Source organism: Amphimedon queenslandica, unplaced genomic scaffold (genome assembly GCF_000090795.2).
Source record: "Amphimedon queenslandica unplaced genomic scaffold, v1.1 AMPQUscaffold_12972, whole genome shotgun sequence".
Classification (NCBI taxonomy): Eukaryota; Metazoa; Porifera; class Demospongiae; order Haplosclerida; family Niphatidae; genus Amphimedon; species Amphimedon queenslandica.
In genome coordinates this window covers 9918-29803 of record NW_003546792.1, presented here as the reverse complement: position 1 = coordinate 29803, position 19886 = coordinate 9918, and the positions used below count along the sequence as shown (strand labels likewise).

The window sequence follows — 19886 nt, the reverse complement described above, 5'->3', positions numbered from 1 at the left end:
TTGCTAATGTTATTGTTAATATTGCTTGCCATAAGATGTTGAAGAAGAAGCCTAACCCAGCAGCTACATCAAGTTCATCATCTGCTGCAGTGGATTTATGTGTTAGCTCACTCGATGTATAAACAATGTACATTCATTCATCCATTGACTCTATTCTTGAGTATAAAGTTTTATGTTACAGACACAGTGTGTACATATGCAGTGTTACTATTCTCATTCATTAATTGGTGACAGTCCCTTGTTGTTTGTGTTATTATTATCTTATCCTTTAGTTGAGTTTATTGTTGTTATTATTCATATGATGTTCATAATAATGATAACAATCCATATGTAGTGAATTGAATAAAATGGATGTGTACAAAAACTTAGTTTACATCTACTTGTACTAGCAAGGGCAGTGTTATACTCAAGGGAAATTTTCTTTAGCTAAGTTATGTGTAGATGTATATATATTGAGTGATCTCTTAGTTAGTTAGTTCACTGTCTTATGATAGAAAGGATGGAAAGGAATTATACTTTTACTGGTGATTTCAGTCCTGAGGCAGTAGCAGGAGTTCTTAGTATTGAGATGATATTAGCTCTCATAGCTAATGGTGTTGTACTAGTCATTACTATTTATCAAAGGAAGTCTTGGAAACAATCATCAACAATATTCTTTACTTCTCTCATACTGGCACACCTTGTATTGACACTCTATCTTCCTTTCTTCATTGCTGCATTAGCTGCTGGTGAGTGGATCATTGGTAGTACTGATGGGGAGAAGAAAGCAACCTGTGATTTCAATGGTTTTATAATAATCCATTCTGGCTATGTGATGCTCATGACTCTAAGTCTTATATCAATCGATCGGTTCCTTTTTATTGTAAAGCCTCATCTCCACAAGCGGTTCATGAGTCCAAGGGTAGCTCTGGTCCTTGTCATTATTGTGTGGATAGTCACTGCTCTCTTTTTCTCTTTAGGATTCATCGATGGATCTGGTGTAGTATTCCGGTACATAGATAATGTAGGAGGTTGCTATGTGTATACTACCAGTCCTGTTACATCCATTATTCGTTATTTATTTGCTTCGTTAATATTTTGCACCATTGTAGTTACATCAATTTGGACGTTTTGTTTCACTCGTATGTTTATGAATAATCAGTCAATGATAGTAGGAGAGAGTGTCTATGCTTCAAAGAAGAAGAGGTTGTTTGGTATATTTGGGTCCATGATGGTAGTCTATTGTATATTCTTCACTCCTGCCATATTCTTTAGTGCATTATTGGCTATTGTTGATTCTCCTGGTGTCCTGTCTATGACTGCCCTTATATTCTTCTTCCTGGTCGTTGTCTTGAATCCAGTTGTCCAAGCTTACTTCAGGCCAGAGATCAATAGTGTTATTGTTAATATTGTTTGTTGTAAGATATTGAAAAAGAAACCTAACCCAGCAACTACATTAAGTACTTTTAATTCACTATCTGCTACACTGGAGTTTAGTGTTAGCTCACTTGATGTATAAACAATGTACATTCATTCATCCTTTGACTCTATTCTTGAGTATAAAGATTTTAATGTTACAGACGCCATGTGCATGTATGCATCCAGTATTACTATTGCTTATTCATTAATTTGTAAACTCCCTTCATCGTTTGTGTTATTATTATTCTTAACTTGAGTGTATTGTTATTTTTTCCAAAAAATGCTAACAACAATAGTTGATTTATAATGTTCATAATGGTGTTAGTGATAACAGTTAACCTTATACTCTACACATAGCTGCTTCCCAGCTCTTACAACCTTTATGACCTACATGTATATGCACACTGCATGTATATAATGAAGTACCTTAATATTTTGTTGACTATGGCAGAGTTTCTGCTTTGTATTTGTAAAAATATAATGAGAATGGTCTCTTTTATTATAGGATTCCATGTATTCAATCCATTCTATCAATCCTAAGTTCAAAGTCATTCTGTGATGCCTATACAGTGGATGCACTGGTACTGGTCATACTCCAGTTACTAACACTGGACTATCATTGGAAGGACCAGTATATGAGTCTATTGGATATTATAGCTACCAGTTATTTATCAGTGAACAATCAGACATTGTTTAGTGGCCTCTCTCTACTACTGAAAGGTTGGTACTGTGTTAGTGTAAAATTATACTGGCTTATCTTGCTCAATTATGATGCTGCCTTTGAAAATTTACTTTGCATTCACGGGATATTTCATTTTTCACTATAAAACACCAAATTATTGAAATTAAAAATAAAAAACGATAAAAGCTTGCAAGGTGCAAGTATATACACATGTAGCTTATTTTAGCTAACTAAAGCATGCATGTACATGTAGCTCAATGACCAAAAATTGTTATGGCCTAGTTTTGTATTGTAGAAAATTTGAGTGTTTAATGAAATTACATGTACATGTCCATGTAATTTATTTACAAAATAGTGACAGTCATGTATGCTTGTATAATATTCTAGGATGGTCAGTCCATTCTTCTCTTAGTTTGGATGAATTTGTTCAACTTCAAGAGAAGCTCATCTCACACCTTGCAGAGAGACTGGTTGCAATGGAAACCGACAGATTCAATCAAATGGTAAATTTAATGTCCTTATCTCATGAATAGTATTGATGTCCTTATGCTATGAAGGAAATTTGAGCTGATTCCAACTAAGATATTTTGAGTTACATGTACATGCATGAGTATTAAAAATGAGAATGTTATAGTGAAAAATATCCTTATACATGTATGCTTATAATCTCTCTTATAAAAAATGGCTCAAAAAATTACCTCCAATTTTAACTTCATACTTACATGTATATATACATTTTCAGATTGATATTTGATATCTTTATTCCTTATAGGTTGATGATCTCCTCTCATTATTATCCGACGATTTCACAATCTTTAACAACCAGTTGCTTCACTTTCTAATAATCCCACTGCTAGGCCATGCCCTTCAGATTCGAGGCCACGCCCTCCACCTTTCCCTTGCCCTCAAATTAGTGAAGTACCTTCAAAAATTCTCTTCAATTTTATCGTCTTCTCTGCCTTCAAACGTTCACCTAATGCCTGTTCTTAATGTCATACTCAGTCATGTGGTGCAGAAAAAAATGAAGTCTCTTATTGGAGGGTGCCACACCCACTTACTGCTCTGGCTAATTAATATTTTAATAGATTGTACTGTATCACCAACTGAACTACCACCAAGTCAGTGTACATGTACATGTATAAACATAATATACATGTATATTAATGTATACATGTACATAATTAATATGTACATGTACAGTGTACATTGCATGTAATTATGTTCAGGTAATACATTTACATGTACACATGTATTTCAACATACATGTGTACATGTACATGTACCATTTTAAATGCTTACAGTGTACATCTGCACATGCATACATGTACATGCACGTTAATGTTTGTATATACATTGTACCTTTGTTACTTTATCTCATGAATTATTCATTATTAGGTCTTTGGCTCCACCCACCAGTGCTAAGCCCCTCCCCCTCCTCCACTAATGACGAGAAATATTATTTCATTACTTTTATTCTGTTTTCGTTATTAACTGATTCAAGTGACTCTAAACTGACCACTCCAGTCACTGACCTCTCAAAGTCGTTACTCCAGAAATTATTTAAAGTACTACTTGATAATAATGTGTATTTTGGGATATTTTGTAGTGAATATTTTTACACAAATGCTGCTTCAAAATTGAAATTTTTTTTGTAATTTCCTTAAATTATTGATAACTGTGTACTTGCAATTTTCTTTAGGGTACCTGTATTTTTAGTAGCTTTATACAGCTACATGTACACATGTACATGTATTTACATGTAGCACATGTACCTGTTTTACATTTTTCATAAAAAAGATAGATTGACATACATACATGTGTACATGTACATATACTTACTATACTGTACATTCCATACGTTATTAATGGTACATACATGTATACATGTATTTGTACTTTAGGTTCATTTTCAAGGGCGTGGTTCTCTCCTTCGTTTCCTAGCGATGATATGGACCGCTCCCACTGACTCTAACAACACCAAGGGGGCCAGTAATGGACTACTCATCACTGAAGTGACTCAGGTCAGAGCTCTAAGGATAGCCAGGGCTTACCTTCACTCACTAGATCATGAGGCCACCATTGCTATGCTCTCAGCCTACTGTCCAGGTAGAAGCTATACTTAGTTCTTACATGTAACTATTGATTGTGGCTATTATACTACTATATAATTTTGAAGGCATGCAATGTACATGTACATGTATTTTTTTAATTTGCACATGTACATGTAAAGTTCACATTTGTAATATTAACAATAAAGGGATTGAATTATAGTTCCTACCTGTCCAGGTAGGAGCTATACTTAACAGTTAACACTATAAGAACTTTAATAAGATTAATAGATTCTTTTTTAAATGGTTTAAACACACGGTGAACTGTGGGGGACAACAAGGACTACTGGACAGTGTAGTAGCTGTTCTGAATTATTGTGGCCATACATACCATATTGTATGATTTTGAAGACATGCAAATGTACATGTACATGTACCGTAAATCCTTAAATAGAAGCCGCATTTGAATAAACGCCGGGGTAGCAATAGAATTAAACTATAAATACGCAACACTAGCCTAGGAGTGACTCAGTAGTCTAGTGGATAATGCCTGAAGTTCTAGAAGTCAAAAGCATGAGGTTACGGGTTCGAATCCCGCTCTGGGCTGACGTTTTTTTTATTTTTTATATATTTTTTCGAGATCCAAATACCATTTTAGGAAATAGACGCCCGGGCTTTTATTTAAGGAAATACGGTATGTATAATATATTGCACATGTACATGTGAAGTTCAAATTTGTATATTAACATTAAAAGGGTGTATGCTGAATCCTGGGGAGGCAAAGACATGCGTTTGTACATGTACGTTTCTCTGCACCTAAAATATACATGTACATGTACATATATACTGTATAATTTACTTTTCATAATAATCATTTTTTAATTTCTTCCCCTTTGCTTTTTCCCTCTCTCCAGTTGTGTCTTCACTATTGCTCCCATTGTCGAGTCCTAATACTCTCATTCGTAAAGGAGCCTATCACTGCATTGAAGCACTCTACAGCTCAGCCACTGTCTCACAACCAGAGGACAAACTAACCCAAATCTACTCCTCATGCCCTCTCCTTCATCTACTGGACTACCTCACCACATGTAAAGTATCAATAACTACCGATCCCATTGGACTCCAGTTAGTATTACAGTCACTCTATAGCAGTACTGAGGATGGGAATAGGAGGGGGACATTCCCTAGGCTGGCTCCGCCCGATGTTCCGCCGAGTGCTAAAAAGAGGCGTGGCAAAAAGGCGGAGTCTCTCGAGGAAGGGGAGAGGGTCCGTGAAGCGATTGTAGAGTCTTTATTGTTGATGATAGTTGGACTGGAGAGAGGACCTTTGTATATGATCAATCAGTTATTGAGTATACTATCAGGAGTTGATATTAAGGTAAGAAATACATGTACATGTACAAGTAACAGTACAATTGTATGTATGTGTACATTGTACTTTCTGAGAGTTTTATTTATACTTTTCTCTTTCTTCTTTTTGTCCTTTTCTCTCTGCACTTTATACTCCTTCCCTCTCCCTCTCTCCCTTTCTCTCTCTCTCTCTCTCTCAGTGTAAGTTAAGTGGGTTGTTGAAGCTGATGAAAGAGTTGATCCAGAAAGTGAAGGAACACGATGAACATACAATGGACACAAACAAAGAATGTAAACGACAATAATGCATGTACATGTACATATTAATGTGCAATTGTTGTGCATGCATTTACATAAATTATGTATCTAGTGTTTCAACTTTCAATGACAAGTACTGCACATTAATAGATTAAAATAATAATTAGTTCAACAAAGTGCTTGCCCCATTTCACATACACTTTCACATACACTTTAATGTACACATGTATGTATTGTTTTGAATTAATAATTCTATTTTATTCCTTTCTTTCTCCATTAGTTTCTTCCTACCCACTATCACCAATAGAGTCCCATTGTGTCCAGTCGTTAGTGCAGTGCTATACTCCAGTGGTTGCTTCATGGCTGGAGACTGAGCCTGATGCTTTTGAAGTGTTTCTCTCTCTCCTCTCATCATCCATTTCTCTATCACCCACTGTACCATCACTGGCTGCACTAGCAGTGAATCAGGTATGGACATGTACATGTACATAGTGGTGTGAATGTACACTGTATGTAGGTAATACATTGTATGTTGATTGGTATGGAGATATACATGTACATTTATGTGTACATATATGTATTGGTGTAAATGTATACATGTATGTGTTGGTTTATGTGGAGTAAAGGTATGTGTCATGTACATGTAATGAATATGTACATTTAGATGTACATGCATTTTGTGTACATTGTACATGTACATGTATACGGCTAATTAGTAACTACATGTATTATTGTATTGATTATAAACTTTGTATACTATATCCCAGTTCAGTTTGGGACGGAAGTGGAAGCAGCTGCGTGGAATTTGAAAAATGTAGCTACGTCACAAAAATGACATTTTAATGATATTCATAAAAGAATGGCGGCTGTGTTGTTTCACTCTTAAAACAGTCTTGCTGTTGCTGATAAGCAGTACAACAGCTACTGGAGTCAACTAGTCTTCATAAAGGTCATCATTATCAGAAGATCTTGCTCTGTTAGCTTTTTAAAACAAGAATTATCAGTTTGGGCGCTTGACCACATGTGCTTATGTAAACTATGATGTAGATAAACTGTCATAAAACGTCATTTTGGTATGCCATTGGGTTTATAGGGAGAACCCGGTTCTCAGGGTCCCCAAGAGCTGAGAGACCCAAGATTTCACAGATTTTGATGGACTTTGGCGACTAAGAACCTGTGAAAGTTTCATCCTTATCCCACATTCCTATAAAAAGTTATTCCAGTTTTTCTTGTCCCAAACTCAACTGGGATATAGTATACATGTACATCTATTTTTATTATTTCTTTCTTCTTTTTTTTCTCCTTTTCCTCTCTCCCTCTTTCCCCATCTCTTTCTTTCTTTCTCTCTCCCTCTCTCTCTCTATTCTCAGATCACTCCTCAGTTCTATTCATCTCTTTCCACTGTTCAGTCTCAGCAGTCAATACTTCATTCAGTTCTTAGTCTCATGATAGTCTCCAGTAGCTCAGGTCTTACACTGACTGCTAAACAATGTCTTCAACAAGTAATGATCATGATAATGTACTGTATGTACATACACGTACTTGTAGTATCTGTTGTCCCATTTAACATCCATTTCGCAATTTAATTTTGCAACAGATACATGTACATCTTACGTACATGTACATGTGAAATGACTTTGATTTAAAGTGAACCCTTTTCTTCAATCCCTTTCAGTCAATTATTGATATTATTTTTATTCTTTTCTTAGTTGCCTTTAAGTTCTGAGGTCTTGATAGCTGAACTGTTACTGGAGGAAGACAAACTAAAACCAAAAGAGATTGACTCATCTGCTGGCCCTGCCACTAAGAAAAGGTGAGGACTACATTGTATATTAAATGGTTAATGTCTGCCCTTCTATAATATTATCAATATGATGTACATAAGTACATAGAGTGGAGTTTACATAATAACCTGTAGATGTTGAGGGTTACTGTAAAAGTAATAATTACATACCGTATAAGTGGTTTTTTTTTTAGGGTTGCAAATTTCGCGAATTTCGTGGATTCCCTCGTGATTCGCGAAAATAAAATCCGCGAAAATCAATTTAATACGGTACCTGCATGGCACACATGGTAGAATTCGCGAAATTAAAATCTGCGAATTGGAATTTTAGCAGATTTCGCGAAATATAATTCCCTCCAAAAAAACCACTTATACGGTATGCACAAGCTGTTGGAAGCCAAAGTGTAAGTGTCTATAGTTTAACTACATCTGCTGCATAAAGTAGATTAAGTAGTGGTCATGCCTTTGATATAGTTTAATTACATTGTATATTCTTGAGTATTTTTTGCCGATTACTATGAAATGAAGAGTTTCATTTTAAGAGTTTCATTTTAAGAGTTTATTTTTATAAAGAGTTTCATTTTTTTAGTTTGTCCTCACTGCTTGCGCTTAACCTTTTTGGTTTCATAAAATTATAAATTATGTCTATTTTTGAAATGAATTGTATTATCAGCCATTAACTATACAAACTATTATGTTACTTTCTAGCACTATTAATTACTTGTACATAGTTAGTAGCTTTTCCAATCCAAAGCATTCCTCAAATTTAAAGTTCTTGGCGTCCCTTTAAGGCTCCATTAAATGGAGTTATGCTGGGTATAATAGTACCGACTTTCTTTATTGCAAAACGTATCACGTAGTCTTTACGTTTTTTATTTTCTTCAAGTGTTGTAACATATATTGGCTTATTAGTCGTGTAAGGTTTTTTAACATCTTCATAACAAGTATAGTGATGATTTTTTACTTTTAAGTTGGTACGATTTTTTGTAATTTCGTGGTATAATTTGCAGCGGGGGTGTCTGTATTTGTCATCCAAGCCACTACTTGAGAAGTAATAAGATGCGCCAACTGCTCTCAGTAGATCTGGACGGTTACACTGTTTACTGCCTGTCTCAGCATAGGCACCGTGGTGTGCAAGACGATATATATCTGCTTTAATTTCAGCTCCTGCACCTTGGAGAAAGGCATTTATCATTTTATCGTTTCCTTCTAAGTCACCAGAAATGAGCGTTGAAACTCCATTGTATGTTATCTTTGATACAATGCTGTCCTCATTTGGATGCTTTCCACATTTTCCCTGCTCTGAAGCAATGACTGTCAATGTGACGGACCGAGAGTCACAGAGTTTGAGTTCTCTATTGCACTTCTTTTTCCCTATACAATTTTTAATTCTTGTTAATTTGTTTGGTTTTGGTTTTTTTACTCCCTTATATTTGGTCCAATCACATGAATGGTATACTTTTGGGGTTTCTGTATGTCCTTCAAGTATAGAATCAATGAGGTTATAATGATCTGTATGAGGGTGAGTGAGGATAACATATTTAATGGTTGCTCCTTTAAGATAATGACCAAAAGCTTCTTTTTTGAAATGATTCTTTCTTGTGCCAGCGTCAATGATTGTGATGACTCCTTTCCCCTTAACTGTCCTAGTTTTGGGACACTGTATCACAGTGCAGTCTCCCTGTCCAACTGGTAGAGCATATATATTGAGATTGTCATCTGCATCAGGTAGTTGGGGGGAGCATAGTGACACGTGTATAACTAGCCCAGCGATAAAAAGATACACACTTAGTAAGTTAAAGGACATCTTGTCCCTACACAATTGGCAATGATCGATAGCAGTACCTTAAATCAGCAATATCTATAACATTTCAGTGAAACATGATATACAGTGTAGTCTCGATAATTTATCTTACATCCAATCCTCTTTGCTCTAAAGACTTCTTCTCAGTAGAAGCAAGTTTGTTAGACTGTTGAGGTTCACCTTCAATTGTCCAGTATAGAATGCTTAGCTTTGATGATAAGATTATCCTTAGTGTTTACTGGATACTCACAAGCTTATACTGAAACTGACTGAGGTTGTTTACATTTGAAGTCCTTCTCATCCACCCTCCAGTGTAATATGACTCATGAAACACATTAAGTGAATTGAATTCACATCCTTTCTTGTACATGTACTCTGTTACCATTGAATAGACTACAAGGATAGATGAAGATGAAAATTTTATTAGTTTTTGTGATCAGCATGCTTGCATTACATTATGTATAGGAACTTTTACTTTATTAGAGCTCATATTCTTAAGTATTTTTGCTGATTACTATGAAATAAAGAGTTTTATTTTAAAGAATTACTTTTTAATTTGTCTTGACTGCTTGTGCTTATTTTTTGATGTCAAAAAATTTAAATTATGTCTATTTTCAAAATTTATTATCAGCGATTAACTATTAAAACTTTCAGCACTATTTATTACATGTACATAGTTAGTAGCTTTTTTAAAATCCAAAGTGTTTCTCAAATTTAAAATTCTTGGCGTCTCTTTGAGGCTCCATTAAATGGAGTTATGCTGGGTACAATAGTACCGTCTTTCTTTATTGCAAAACGTATCACGTAGTCTTTACGAGTTTCATTTTCTTCAAGTGTTGTAACATATATTGGCTTATTAGTTGTAGTTGTGTGAGGTTCTTTAGTACCATCATCTTCATAGCAAGTATAGGGGTGGTAATCTACTTGTAAGTCGGTATAATCATTATCTCTTATTTCACGGTATAATTTGCAGCGTGGGTGTCTGTATCCTTCATGCAATCCACTGCTTGAGAAGTAATAAGATGCGCCAACTGCTCTCAGTAGATCTCGGCGGTTACACTGTTTACTGCCTGTCTCAGCATAGGCACCATGGTGGGCAAGACGATATATATCTGCTTTAATTTCAGCTCCTGCACCTTGGAGAAAGGCATTTATCTTTTTATTGCTTCCTTCTAAGTCACCAGGAAAGAGTGCTGAAACTCCATTGTATGTTATCTTTGATACAATGCTGTCCTCATTTGGATGCTTTCCACATCCTCCCAGCTCTGAAGCAATGACGGTCAAAGAGACAGAGTCACAGAGTGTGATTTTTGTATTGCATGAAGTAGCTCCCAAGCAATATTCTATCTTTGATGATTGATATGAATTTAGTGCTTCTACAAATTTATTCCTGTGCTTGTACCTTTGCACGTACCTTTGCCGATCACACGAATGATATATGTGTAAACTTTCTCCATGTCCTTCAAGTATAGGATCAATGAGATTAAAATGATCATTATGAGGATGAGTGAGGATGACATACTTAATGTTTGCTTCTCTAAGGTAATTATGGAAAGCTTCGTCTTTAAAACGTTTCTTATTTGATCCAGCATCAATGATAGTGACGTCTCCTTTTCCATTATCTGTGCTAGTTTTGGGACACTGTATCACAGTGCAGTCTCCCTGTCCAACTGGTAGAGCGTATATATTGAGATTATCATCTGCTGGAGGTAGTTCAGAGTAGCATAGTGACATATGTATAACTAGTCCAGCAATAAAAAGATACACACTTAGTAAGTTAGAGGACATCTTGTTTCTTTAAGCCTAGTTCAGTATAGTTGTGGCTGTGGTATAAATTCTGTGGTTAGCATAGAGATAGACCTGATTTCTATCTCCATGATTGTTGCAACAGTGTAGTAAGGCTGTGATATGGAGACCATGCCTTAGCTTTGATGATAAGATTATCCTTAAGGTTGATTCACATTGCATAATTAACTTAAGTTAAGGCTATACATTAAGACAGGAAGTGCTATACAAACCAATGGGCACCGTTTATAAGGTAAGAACAGACATAATCTCTATTCTTACCTTACGTAAATGGTGCCCATTGGTTTATACAGCACTTATAGCCTTACCTTACGTTTATCGTGCAGTGTGAATCAGCCTTTAGTGTGTACTGTATACTCTTAAGCCTATACTGAAACTGACTGAGGTTGTTTACATTTGAAGTCCTTCACATCCACCCTCCAGTGTAATGTGACTCATGAAACACATTAAGTGAATTGAATTCACATCCTTTCTTGTACATGTACTCTGTTACCATTGAATAGTATGACAAGGATAGACGAAGATGAAAATTTTATTAATTTTTGTGATCAGCACGCTTGCATTACATTATGTATAGGAACTTTACTTTGTTGGAGCTCTAATACAATGTTATAGTGACTGGTATGTGTATTACTAGCACCTGCTTGTAGTACAATCACTTGTTTAGCCTCATGGTTATTGTTACTAATATTCATGAGTACTGAATATGGCTAAACTTAAAATTCAATTTTTAGGAAATCCAAATCTCATTCTATCAAGGCGGACGATGGTCCCAAGGGTGACGCCCTGTTACCGTGGAAACGAGTGACAGCTCTACTTGAAGTGATGACGGTCCTTAGCGAGAGGATGGGGACGGAGTCACACGCGATGGTCCCGCCCCTTTTTTTGTTCCTATTGTGGTCGTTTGAAGCACGAGAGACGAGTAAAGAAGACTCTTTGGACTATACACAACAACTGGTTCTCTCCAACCTACTCAAGATATACAATATACTGGGGGACAAGGGTTGTAGAGGTATGGGCTAATTTACTCGAATATACTGAAAGTATACTGAGGATGGATAAGATGCATAGTATACTAAAAGACAAATGGGTTAATTTACTGAGTTTTACTGAAAATGTATGCATGTACTAAGGGTATTTTTCACACATTTAATATTTGTCTTGGTACATTACTTTACATGTATAAAGTATAATTATTTATGTGCTACTTGTAAAATTTCTTACATGTACATGTACTTTAAAAAAATACATTGTATCATTAATATGTAACATTTTTCATTCAATTAGAGTTGCTTCCTGAAGAGTCTTTCAATGTTGAGCAAGTGGTTCAGTGTCTCCGTCACTCGTTAAACCCTCAGACTCAGCACCTCTCGCTATTACTGCTATCAACCACTGCCAGTATATACCCAGTGAGCTAGCACATTTATTATTGTTAATACATCATTCATTATTATTATTATTTATACTTTAATTTTTATAATTGTATAATTACTAGTGTAATTAAATATGATTTATTATTATTATTATTATTATTATTATTATTATGTTCTACACTACTACTTATAAATATGTATAATAGTGGTAAATTTTTAATATCTTTGTGAATTTTTTTGCATTTCTGTAAAAATTTTATACCTAGTATTTTTTTATTTAAAAATTTTTAAGGACCGTATCCTTCATAATTTGATGCCAGTTTTTGCCTTCATGGGATCCAGTCTCCTCCGTCAAGATGATTCTTATACCTTTGATGTCATCAATAAAACTTTGGAGAGCATCGTACCAACATTAGTAAAGGTAATTACAATGGTCTCAGGTCAAATTTTTCTAAAATGAAAAGGAGAGAATTCTGCATTTTTATAATTTTTCCTGATGCATATACATCTCCTTATGTTGTGTAGAAAGTTTGAATTGATTCTGACCAAATTTGGATTTTTACGATTTTTTAAAGCTACTCCAAATGCCATGTACTGTACATGTAGTACTTCTCCACTCATGAAGCAGTATGCTTTGGGAAAATCTTGATTAACTATATATAACGTTTACACTCTTTGTTTCACATTGTCTCTGTTTCTCTCTCCCTCCCTCCCTCTCTTTCTGTTTGTTAGTCTAATTTCTCTTCTTATTCTACAAAGAAGACAAAAAGGCAGTCACTCTCTGCAGTAAAGCAGGGCAGTGCCAATCCCCTCCACTGGTCTATGGCTGAAGTCCTAAGAGTATTCATTGATGCAGTTCCTCATGTTCCTGATCATCGTCGCCTCCCCCTACTCTCTCATCTCATTCGTATAACCACTCCTTCTCATTCACTGTATCTTGCTATTGGGTTAATGATTGAGAAAGCTACCATACATCATGGAATGGATAGTCTACCAATGGTTAGTGAGGGGGGGCTATTGTAATTAATTGTGTGGGCGTGTGTGGTTTTTTTAATCATTAAATTTGGTTCTCAACACAATCACAATGTACATTGTATTAATTATGAAAAGCATTTTACTGTCAACCTATTAATAATTGCGCTCAATGAATTATAACCTTTTTGCTTAATTTGTTTAAGTTAATGGATGTAAATATGCAGCTAACGGATTGCTTGGTTACCTTAGTTGTAAAAATTGTTAAAATTAATGGACATTAGTATACCCACCACTGCAATAACGCGAAACATAAAGTTTGTTAATATATTTGGATTTACAGTACCCAATGTATATAATAATAATTTTATATGTAATTTGGCAAAAATTATCAACTAAGTTTATTTAAGGTGGTCATGCAGTCCCAGTGTTTTTCTTGCACAGCTCTCTTTTTATTCCTCTTAGCGTCTCATGAAAATATCGACTCATAGTAAATGTAGTTTGTGGCCTCTTAATCTCTTTCTCTGGTACTCTATAATGCTGTGATACTCCATCACTGACACTCACACCAAATTTTCTACTAAAACCTTTCAATGGGACATTAACCCTGTGTATCCAAGCACTGATAACTGCTCTAGGTCTCACTATTATCTTATTAAAGTATTCTGGTGTTTTAAAAGAGCTCCTAGCAGTAAAAGTATAGTAACGTGGTAATTCCATTCCAGGGCAGTCCTGTAATATTGAGGTGTTACTCAGTTCTGGTAGCATCCTCTCTCTTTTGTGAAAATAAATATTATGGAATGTGAAGCTTGATGCCCTGCGAGCCATTCTCCCCCGAAAGAAGCTATTCTCAAACCCTTTGATCATCTCGGGTATGGTCTTGACTTTTTGTGGGACAAAGAATTCGTCAAGGTCGCTAAGCCCAAGGTACTTGACCCGATACATGTTCCTGTATATGCATTCTGTGATGACTCCGTTCTGTCCCCATGCTTTAGTATACCCTGGTATGATAGGTGGCTTAAGTCCCCAGTCTAATACCTCAACAACCCCTTTCTTTATATAAGGTATCATTAGCGTGTAGTAGGTCTCTGATATATAGTCATTTTGAAGGTATACTGTCATGATTTCTGCTCCTAGCGCTATGTTTAGCTCAACCCAATGTACTAGCATTTCGGGCTGGGTCAAGTTGTAGAGGCTCTGGTGTATACAGAGGCCATAAGTGTAATTCTTTTCCGTTTTATTATCTTTGATGGGTATGTAGTCGGAGAGGTCGTTGCAGTGTTTATGAGTTGATATTTGTGCAAAAATCGGTTCTTCGTTCACACTGCCGGGAGTTCGTAGTATGTAGTTGTTGTATATCTCTTTAAACCGTTTTCTAGTGTGTCTCTCTCCATTGTGGGTCCAGTACTCTAATTGGAAGCATCTAGCCGAGTGAGTCTTGAATGTGATAAGGGCATATAGTTTCGTGAGGTTCCTATAATCGTGATCCTTATCTCTCAGTGAAGGTAGATCTAGTCTATCGTCATACATACAGTTGAAGACGACACTGTGATGAGAGGGATCTCTAGTATCATGGAATGCTAGTCTCCTTATCTGCAATGGGTCAATGATATTGTCAATGGATTAAAAGATAACGATATTACTGTCAAAAATATGATATGGTAATAAATAAAAAAAATAATGATATTAATAAATAATAATATTGTCAATAAAATTAATGATACTGTCAATAAAATAATAATATTTTCTATCATCTTACTATTATTTTGTTGTCGACTATCTTTACCCACATGTTCTGCGGTTTATTTGGATGCTCTAGAGTGTACTTCTCTCTCTTTGCGTAGAATAGTTTGACTCCCTCGGTATTATTGTACTCTATGCTAATGTATTCCTATGCAATATATGTACATTATCAATGAGGTATGTCACTGAGTTAATGTGACCACAAAATATCCACCCAAAGTAAAACTAAGATATGATATTGAGGATTTGGATTTCAATTAATTTAGTTAATTAATTCCAATATTTCTTAATTAAACTAAAAAATTTTTATTCATAATCACTACTGATGATGTGAGCTACATTGAAATACTCGTGTAAGCTACAATGTTGTGCTCACCCATTATTCTGCTAATCACTAGCTATACTCACCTGTTGACTGTTCTTTGTCAGTATTTCTGAGACACACCATAGGGCACTCACTAACAGGATGGTGTATACTATTCCTCTGATGACTAACTTATTGAGTTTCCTCATCTGTACTGAGATTAGTTTATGACTAAAGTCCAACTGATTGTATTGCAGGTATATACCTGATACACAGCTTCCTTTTTGAATTATCTCTAAGAAAATCTCTCCTCCTAGGAGAGTTGATTGTGTGCTGGTAGTATACTAGTGTAGGCTCCAAAGAATTCTGAATTAATGATTAAGTAGCATACCAGCAGTGAGAGAAACAGACATCTATACATGTATTGTTGAGAAAGACACTGACCTGAGCAGACTTCTTCCTTACTCAATTAGCCATTAAGCCAAACCCAGACCACTCCCTCTTTTGGGTTTGGCTTGGGAGACTAATAATGAACATACTTAGAGGTTATCTGTGTTCATCCATTTCCCCACTCTCTCTCTCTCTCTCTCTCTCTTTCATCTTAAGCCCAATATACACTGCAGGCAGCATGTTGCCAGCCTTTGATCTTCATTACAGCTTTGTTGAAAGGTTTTCTATTCAAGACAACATGTCAGTTGCTTGACCATATCAAAACATGACCAAAGGCTAGGCAAATGTTAAAAGCAACATTGTTGAATGTAACATCTAGAACATTCTGTCAGATGTTTCATTAATATGTTTATTACTTGTTTTACTGTCAATGCAAAGAAAGAATGATTAGTGATGATCTTTTTATGTAGCCACCTCAATGATTAATCAGTGGAAAATACAACCAAGTGCAGATGCTTTTGTTTTTTTTTTGGGAAAAATTGTATGTTTTTGTTGATAGTTTATTGCAATTAATTCAGACAAAATCTAAATAAAGAGTGATTTTTTAGTGTAGCTCAAGACAGTATAGTATCTTGACTCTTCATTATCATAATAGTCTCAATGATTATCTCAACATTTGTTTGCCTTTGCATTATATTCTCTCAAGTTAATGCTCAGTCAAATACATTTGGTCATTGCAAGGAAGAGGTATGCTGTAACCAGCAGGCAAACCCACTGCTGACTTCTTGCAAAGACATCAAAAGGAAATGGAGCGATGGTCCTACTGGATACTATCAGCTTAGTAGTACTAAGAGAGGTCCTGTATCAGTGTATTGTAATATGGATGAGCTGTGTGGCTCTAGAGGAGGATGGACAAGACTTGGATATCTTAATATGGCTGATCCTAGTGAAAGCTGTCCTTCTGGATTTAGACTGTACCAGTCAGGAGGAGTTAGAGCTTGTGGCAGGCAGAACTCTAGTGTAGGTAGCTGTGTAGCATTGAAGCTATTAGCTGATGATATCAGTTACTCTCAAGTATGTGGTAGAGTAGTGGGATATCAATATGTGTCACCTGATGCTGCTGATTCTATTATTAGTAGTATTGGCCCTCATAATGATATTAATTCTTATTATGTTGATGGTGTTAGTATCACTCGTGGGTCTCCTCGTCAACATGTCTGGACACTAATGGCTGGAGTGACTGAAGCTAGTATAAGGTATGATGGCCGTTACAATTGTCCTTGTTTTCAAGGTAGTACTCAAAACTCAACTCTTCAGTCTTTCATTGGTAATGACTACTTCTGTGAATCTGGTAATCGTGCTACTGATGGTGGGGTTCAATCCATATTTTATACATCTGATCCATTGTGGGATGGTAAAGGATGTGGTAGTCTTGAAGGTACTTGTTGTGCTGCTCCTGGTCTTCCATGGTTTCACAAGAAACTTAACACTACCACTACTGACTACCTTGAGCTGAGGGTGTGTGGAGATGAAGGAACAAACAACGAAGACACTCCTATCAGCTTTTATGAAATTTATGTCAAATGAAGTCATTTATATTGTTTACACTTTAGTCTTTAGCAACTATCCATTTATAGACACACTTACTATGGTTAGTTTTTAAGATAATACAGTTATTTTGTGAATTGATTGTAATAGTAATTGTTTAATGTTATTCCATTCCTACAAGGAAGCAGTAAGTGCATGCAGAGCATTATTGTCTCCATCCTGTTTTGATGAACAACCATACAACCTGTTACAGCATTTGTTGTGTATTTGTACTCTCAGCATGCAGGCCATATTTATGATTAGAGTCAGTAGCATTAAGTTTACAGTTTGTCTTGCAGAGAATTGTATTCCTGGAGACATATGCTGATAATGTGATTATTGCTTGTTTTACTGTCAATGCAAAGAAAGAATGATTGGTGTTGCTCTTTTTATGTAACCGCCTTAATGATTAATCAGTGGAAAAAACAGCCAAGTGCAGATGTTTTTTGTTTTAATTGGGAAAAATAATTGTACGTTCCTTTGTACAGTTATAATTTAGACAAAATGTATATAAAGGGTCGGACACTTTAAATCACTTAGTGAAGACAAATATAGTACATGAAAGCAATATCTTGACTCTTCATTATCAAAATGGTCTCAATGATTATCTCAACATTTGTTTGTCTTTGTATTATTTTCTCTCAAGTTAATGCTCATTCAAATACATTTGGTCATTGCAAGGAAGATGTATGCTGCATGAGACAGGAAACCCCACTGCTGACTTCTTGCAAAGACATCAAAAGGAAATGGTGTGACAGTCCTTCAGGATACTATCAGCTTGGTACTAAGAGAGGTCCTGTATCCGTGTATTGTAATATGGATGAACTGTGTGGCTCTAGAGGAGGATGGACAAGACTTGGATATCATAATATGGCTGATCCTAATGAGAGCTGTCCTTCTGGATTTAGACTGTACCAGTCAGGAGGAGTTAGAGCTTGTGGCAGGCAGAACTCTAGTGTAGGTAGCTGTGTATCATTGAAGCTATTAGCTGATGATATCAGTTACTCTCAAGTATGTGGTAGAGTAGTGGGATATCAATATGCATCAAATGATGCAGTTCAGCATGTCAGTGGACACCATTATAATATTGACTCATACTATGTTGATGGAGTTAGTGTTACACATGGATATCCCCGCCAACATGTCTGGACACTAATGGCTGGATTATTTGAAGCTAGTAGACGTTATGATGGCATTTACAACTGTCCTTGTTCTCAAGGTAGTCCTCAAAACTCAACTCTTCAGTCTTTCATTGGTAATGACTACTTTTGTGAATCTGGTAATCCTGCTACTGATGGTACATGGCAATCCAAACTCTATACATCTGATCCATTGTGGGATGGTAAAGGATGTGGTAGTATTGAAGGTACTTGTTGTGCTGCTCCTGGTCTTCCATGGTTTCACAAGAAACTTAACACTACCACTACTGACTACCTTGAGCTGAGGGTGTGTGGAGACTATGGTACAGGAGATGAAGATACTCCTATCAACTTTTATGAAATTTATGTCAAATAAAGTGGAACCGTTAAAACTTTTGCTGCCATTTAACTTGTCATTATTATTATTTACACTTTAGTCTTTAGCAGCCATTCATTCATACACACACTTAGCATGGTTAGTTTGAAGATTATACAGTTATTTTGTTAATTGATTGTAGTAGCAGTTGTTTAATGTTATTCCATTCCTAAAAGGAAGCACTAAGTGCATGCAGGGCATTGTCTCTTATCCTGTCTTGATGAACAGCCATTCAACCTGTTTTGGTATTGTTGTGTACTTGTGCTTAGCATGCAGGGCATCTTTATCATTAGAGTGTAGCATTAAAGCCCAACATACACTGAGCAACTTTGTTGCCAGTACCTTTGATGTGGTGAGGAAACTTGATGCCAGAAGTTGAGTCTCTCTACTTTCTGCAACATGTTGCCCAGTGTTGCTCAACCACATCAAAGGTTTGACCACAAGTTGCCAGCAACAAAGTTGCTCAGTGTATGTTGGGCTTAAGTTTACTTACTGTTTGTCTTGCAGAAAAGTGTATCCCTGGCAACATATGCTGATAATGGGTTTTTGCTTGTTTTACTGTCAATACATTTGTGATGCTCTTTTTATGTAATTGTCTCTATGATTAATTACAACCAAGTGCAGATGCTTTTGTTTTTATTAGGGTTTCGTTGATAGCTTATTGCAATTATTCAGACAAAGTCTAATGAAAGAGTGATTAGCACAGGACAGTATAGTATCTTGACTCTTCATTATCATAATGGTGTCAATGATTATCCCAACATTTGTTTGTCTTTGTATTATATTCTCTCAAGTTAATGCTCAGTCAAATACATTTGGTCATTGCAAGGAAGAGGTATGCTGTAACCAGCAGGCAAACCCACTGCTGACTTC

The 19886-nt window shown here is 35.8% G+C and overlaps 5 protein-coding genes across 9 annotated transcripts in view; 3 read left to right on the top strand and 2 right to left on the bottom strand.

The window, feature by feature from the left end:
- The first annotated feature begins 471 nt into the window (after positions 1-471).
- LOC105314358 (apelin receptor B-like) lies at positions 472-1630 on the top strand. The gene has a single exon (XM_011408475.2). The coding sequence runs from the start codon at positions 488-490 to the stop codon at positions 1496-1498; it is 1011 nt and encodes a 336-aa protein (XP_011406777.2). The 5' UTR covers positions 472-487; the 3' UTR covers positions 1499-1630.
- Positions 1631-1713: 83 nt separating this feature from the next.
- Positions 1714-19886, top strand: part of LOC109585988 (HEAT repeat-containing protein 1-like) — a 23239-nt gene continuing 5066 nt past the window's right edge. The window contains exons 1-15 of the mRNA XM_020002129.1: positions 1714-1718; positions 1904-2118; positions 2468-2583; positions 2853-3198; positions 3476-3645; positions 3982-4186; positions 5043-5506; positions 5679-5769; positions 6017-6204; positions 7107-7238; positions 7446-7549; positions 11864-12141; positions 12417-12538; positions 12795-12923; positions 13235-13501. Of these exons, the coding sequence (XP_019857688.1) occupies positions 1714-1718; positions 1904-2118; positions 2468-2583; positions 2853-3198; positions 3476-3645; positions 3982-4186; positions 5043-5506; positions 5679-5769; positions 6017-6204; positions 7107-7238; positions 7446-7549; positions 11864-12141; positions 12417-12538; positions 12795-12923; positions 13235-13501 (2832 nt within the window). The remainder of the gene's footprint in view (positions 1719-1903; positions 2119-2467; positions 2584-2852; positions 3199-3475; positions 3646-3981; positions 4187-5042; positions 5507-5678; positions 5770-6016; positions 6205-7106; positions 7239-7445; positions 7550-11863; positions 12142-12416; positions 12539-12794; positions 12924-13234; positions 13502-19886) is intronic.
- On the bottom strand, positions 8121-9630 carry LOC109585993 (comE operon protein 3-like). Its single transcript, XM_020002135.1, has 2 exons — positions 9436-9630; positions 8121-9380 (listed from the first exon to the last, which is right to left on the bottom strand). Exon 2 carries the CDS (start codon positions 9324-9326, stop codon positions 8286-8288), a length of 1041 nt encoding a protein of 346 aa, XP_019857694.1. The 5' UTR covers positions 9327-9380; positions 9436-9630; the 3' UTR covers positions 8121-8285.
- Positions 13739-16012, bottom strand: LOC105314357 (beta-1,4-galactosyltransferase galt-1-like). 4 transcript variants are annotated; one of them, XM_020002133.1, is made up of 4 exons: positions 15787-16012; positions 15626-15735; positions 15234-15365; positions 13739-15067 (listed from the first exon to the last, which is right to left on the bottom strand). In XM_020002133.1, exons 2-4 carry the CDS (start codon positions 15728-15730, stop codon positions 13889-13891), a joined length of 1416 nt encoding a protein of 471 aa, XP_019857692.1. In that variant the 5' UTR covers positions 15731-15735; positions 15787-16012; the 3' UTR covers positions 13739-13888. The 4 variants fall into 4 exon arrangements, with proteins under 4 accessions (XP_019857692.1, XP_019857693.1, XP_019857691.1 ...); XM_020002134.1 differs by having other exon boundaries at positions 15626-15730; XM_020002132.1 differs by having other exon boundaries at positions 15626-15887; positions 15966-16006.
- Positions 16288-19886, top strand: part of LOC109585994 (uncharacterized) — a 4530-nt gene continuing 931 nt past the window's right edge. The window contains exon 1 of one of the 2 annotated variants that reach the window (XM_020002136.1): positions 16288-16935. In XM_020002136.1, coding sequence (XP_019857695.1) covers positions 16572-16935 — 364 coding nt within the window. In that variant the 5' untranslated portion in view covers positions 16288-16571. Of the gene's footprint in view, positions 16936-18075; positions 18920-19886 lie in introns of those variants that run through there. The other variant, XM_020002138.1, reaches the window with a different exon arrangement.

Coding starts and splice junctions, on each gene's coding strand:
- LOC105314358 (XM_011408475.2), top strand. CDS start 488: ATGATAGAAAGGATGGAAAGGAATTATACTTTTACTGGTGATTTCAGT.
- LOC109585993 (XM_020002135.1), bottom strand. CDS start 9,326: ATGTCCTTTAACTTACTAAGTGTGTATCTTTTTATCGCTGGGCTAGTT.
- LOC105314357 (XM_011408474.2), bottom strand. CDS start 15,730: ATGAGGAAACTCAATAAGTTAGTCATCAGAGGAATAGTATACACCATC. Junction 15,366..15,625: donor TGACAAAGAACAGTCAACAG/GTGAGTATAGCT, acceptor TATATTGCATAG/GAATACATTAGCATAGAGTA. Junction 15,068..15,233: donor TAGTCGACAACAAAATAATA/GTAAGATGATAG, acceptor GACCCATTGCAG/ATAAGGAGACTAGCATTCCA.